General features: G+C 31.9%; 1 protein-coding gene across 1 annotated transcript; it reads right to left on the reverse strand.

Moving 5' to 3' along the window:
* Positions 1-335: 335 nt before the first annotated feature.
* LOC133834142 (nuclear pore complex protein NUP93B-like) lies at positions 336-1,368 on the reverse strand. The gene is made up of 4 exons (XM_062263655.1): positions 1,288-1,368; positions 867-1,025; positions 467-562; positions 336-353 (listed from the first exon to the last, which is right to left on the reverse strand). The coding sequence occupies exons 1-4, from the start codon at positions 1,366-1,368 to the stop codon at positions 336-338; spliced, it is 354 nt and encodes a 117-aa protein (XP_062119639.1).
* Between the last annotated feature and the right edge of the window lie 301 nt (positions 1,369-1,669).

The raw sequence follows: 1,669 nt of genomic DNA on the forward strand, positions 1-1,669 counted from the left end.
AAATATAAAGTTCCAAATAACAAGAGTAATGAATTTGCCATTTTTATTGTAGATTTCACTACTGGACAATTAAAGGTTTCTCAAAATCCTGCAGACCTAGTTTCCATAAGCTAATAAACTACATTAAAATGTCACAATAGAGTGGAGGTATTGTTCTGTTGAGATTATATATGAAACACCACAAATAGTACAAAGCATAAACTAAGCACAAAGATAGAAGTCAAAGATAAATGTATTTCTAAGAATGAGACAAATTAAAAGCATTTAACAAGATGGTATTTAAAAGAAAAGGAAAGAGACTTGACAAGATGCTCATCCAAATAAGCATAGATTCTTTACACATGGCTAAGAAACTAAAAGGCATCATGTATTAAGATAAAAAATTGAGAACATGGAAGGATTCTAAGGCATTAAGGCGCAGAGAATGCAATCATGTATCATCTAAGCACCTACACATCTGATATACCTGAATAAGGTACCAAATCTTCTGAAAATGAACGGATTTTCCACCAGATGCATCCAGACCTAAACTTTCATAAGCACCCTTGAAAGCTGTCGCAGGCTAACAACAAAAACAAGCCATTAGATAGGTACTTATCTCACTCAGCATAAACAAAACTTGACAACAATCTCTAAAGCATCACTCCCTTAAGGTGTCTTTTTCATAAAGTGAAAATAGAATTTAAAGCAGCAACTTAGTAATTTGTCAAAAAACCAAAACTTCACAATTCAAAGCTGCAACTCAGTCATTTGTCAAAATACTAAAATTAACAATCCACTAAAGATTAAATGCCTTTCATATAATGGTAGGAATCAAATATATAATAATATTGATTAAATACAGGGAAAAAATTGTTTCAACTTACTTTAAATGGTAATCCACGTTCTCTTGCATCATTCAGATTCTTTACAACTTCAGCATAGACAGCTGCCTTTTTCTCAAGGACAGGCTTGTTAGCAAGAGGTACAAGCTGCATGCTAGATGCACCAGATGAAGCTTGAGGGCTAGAAGTCATCGACACTATCTGACCAGAGCATTAAAATTTAAAAACCATCACGATTCAAAGCTCAACAACAATGATAATCACTGCATAGCATATATTTATGCACACGTAATCTGTCTATAATTTGTTCATTATTCAGCTCAATGATATAAACACCTTATAAAACTTAAAAAGAATTTAAAATATATTAGATTAATAACCAAATATTATTCATCACGTATGCACTCACAATATCATTGATTGATTAGGGTAACATTCTGCATATCCCGTGTGTCATACTAACCTCCAACACTTTCAACATGTAATCATTAAAACTTCTGAGGTTATCCTTTTGAGCTTCTTGGACAGCTGAAATAATAGCCATTTCATGGACCTGGTGCATAGGTATGATTAAGAAATCCTTATCAGTCACAAACATGGCCAAAGTATATCAAGTTGTTAGAAGAACAACTATTTTCTCATAATCAATTAAATTTTCAGGCTTGTTTACGGCTATATATTAAATGATTCTCTCTTCTTAACAAAATATAAATATATATTATAAAGGAGAGAGAGAGAGAGAGAAAAGAGACTATATAAATAAGAGACCAAAAATTTAATGAAAGTTAATAGAAGAATTAATAAACAGATCAACAAATAGCTATGTATGAAGATATCACGCCTCC

The sequence above is a fragment of the Humulus lupulus genome, chromosome 1 (assembly GCF_963169125.1).
Source record: "Humulus lupulus chromosome 1, drHumLupu1.1, whole genome shotgun sequence".
Classification (NCBI taxonomy): domain Eukaryota; kingdom Viridiplantae; phylum Streptophyta; class Magnoliopsida; order Rosales; family Cannabaceae; genus Humulus; species Humulus lupulus.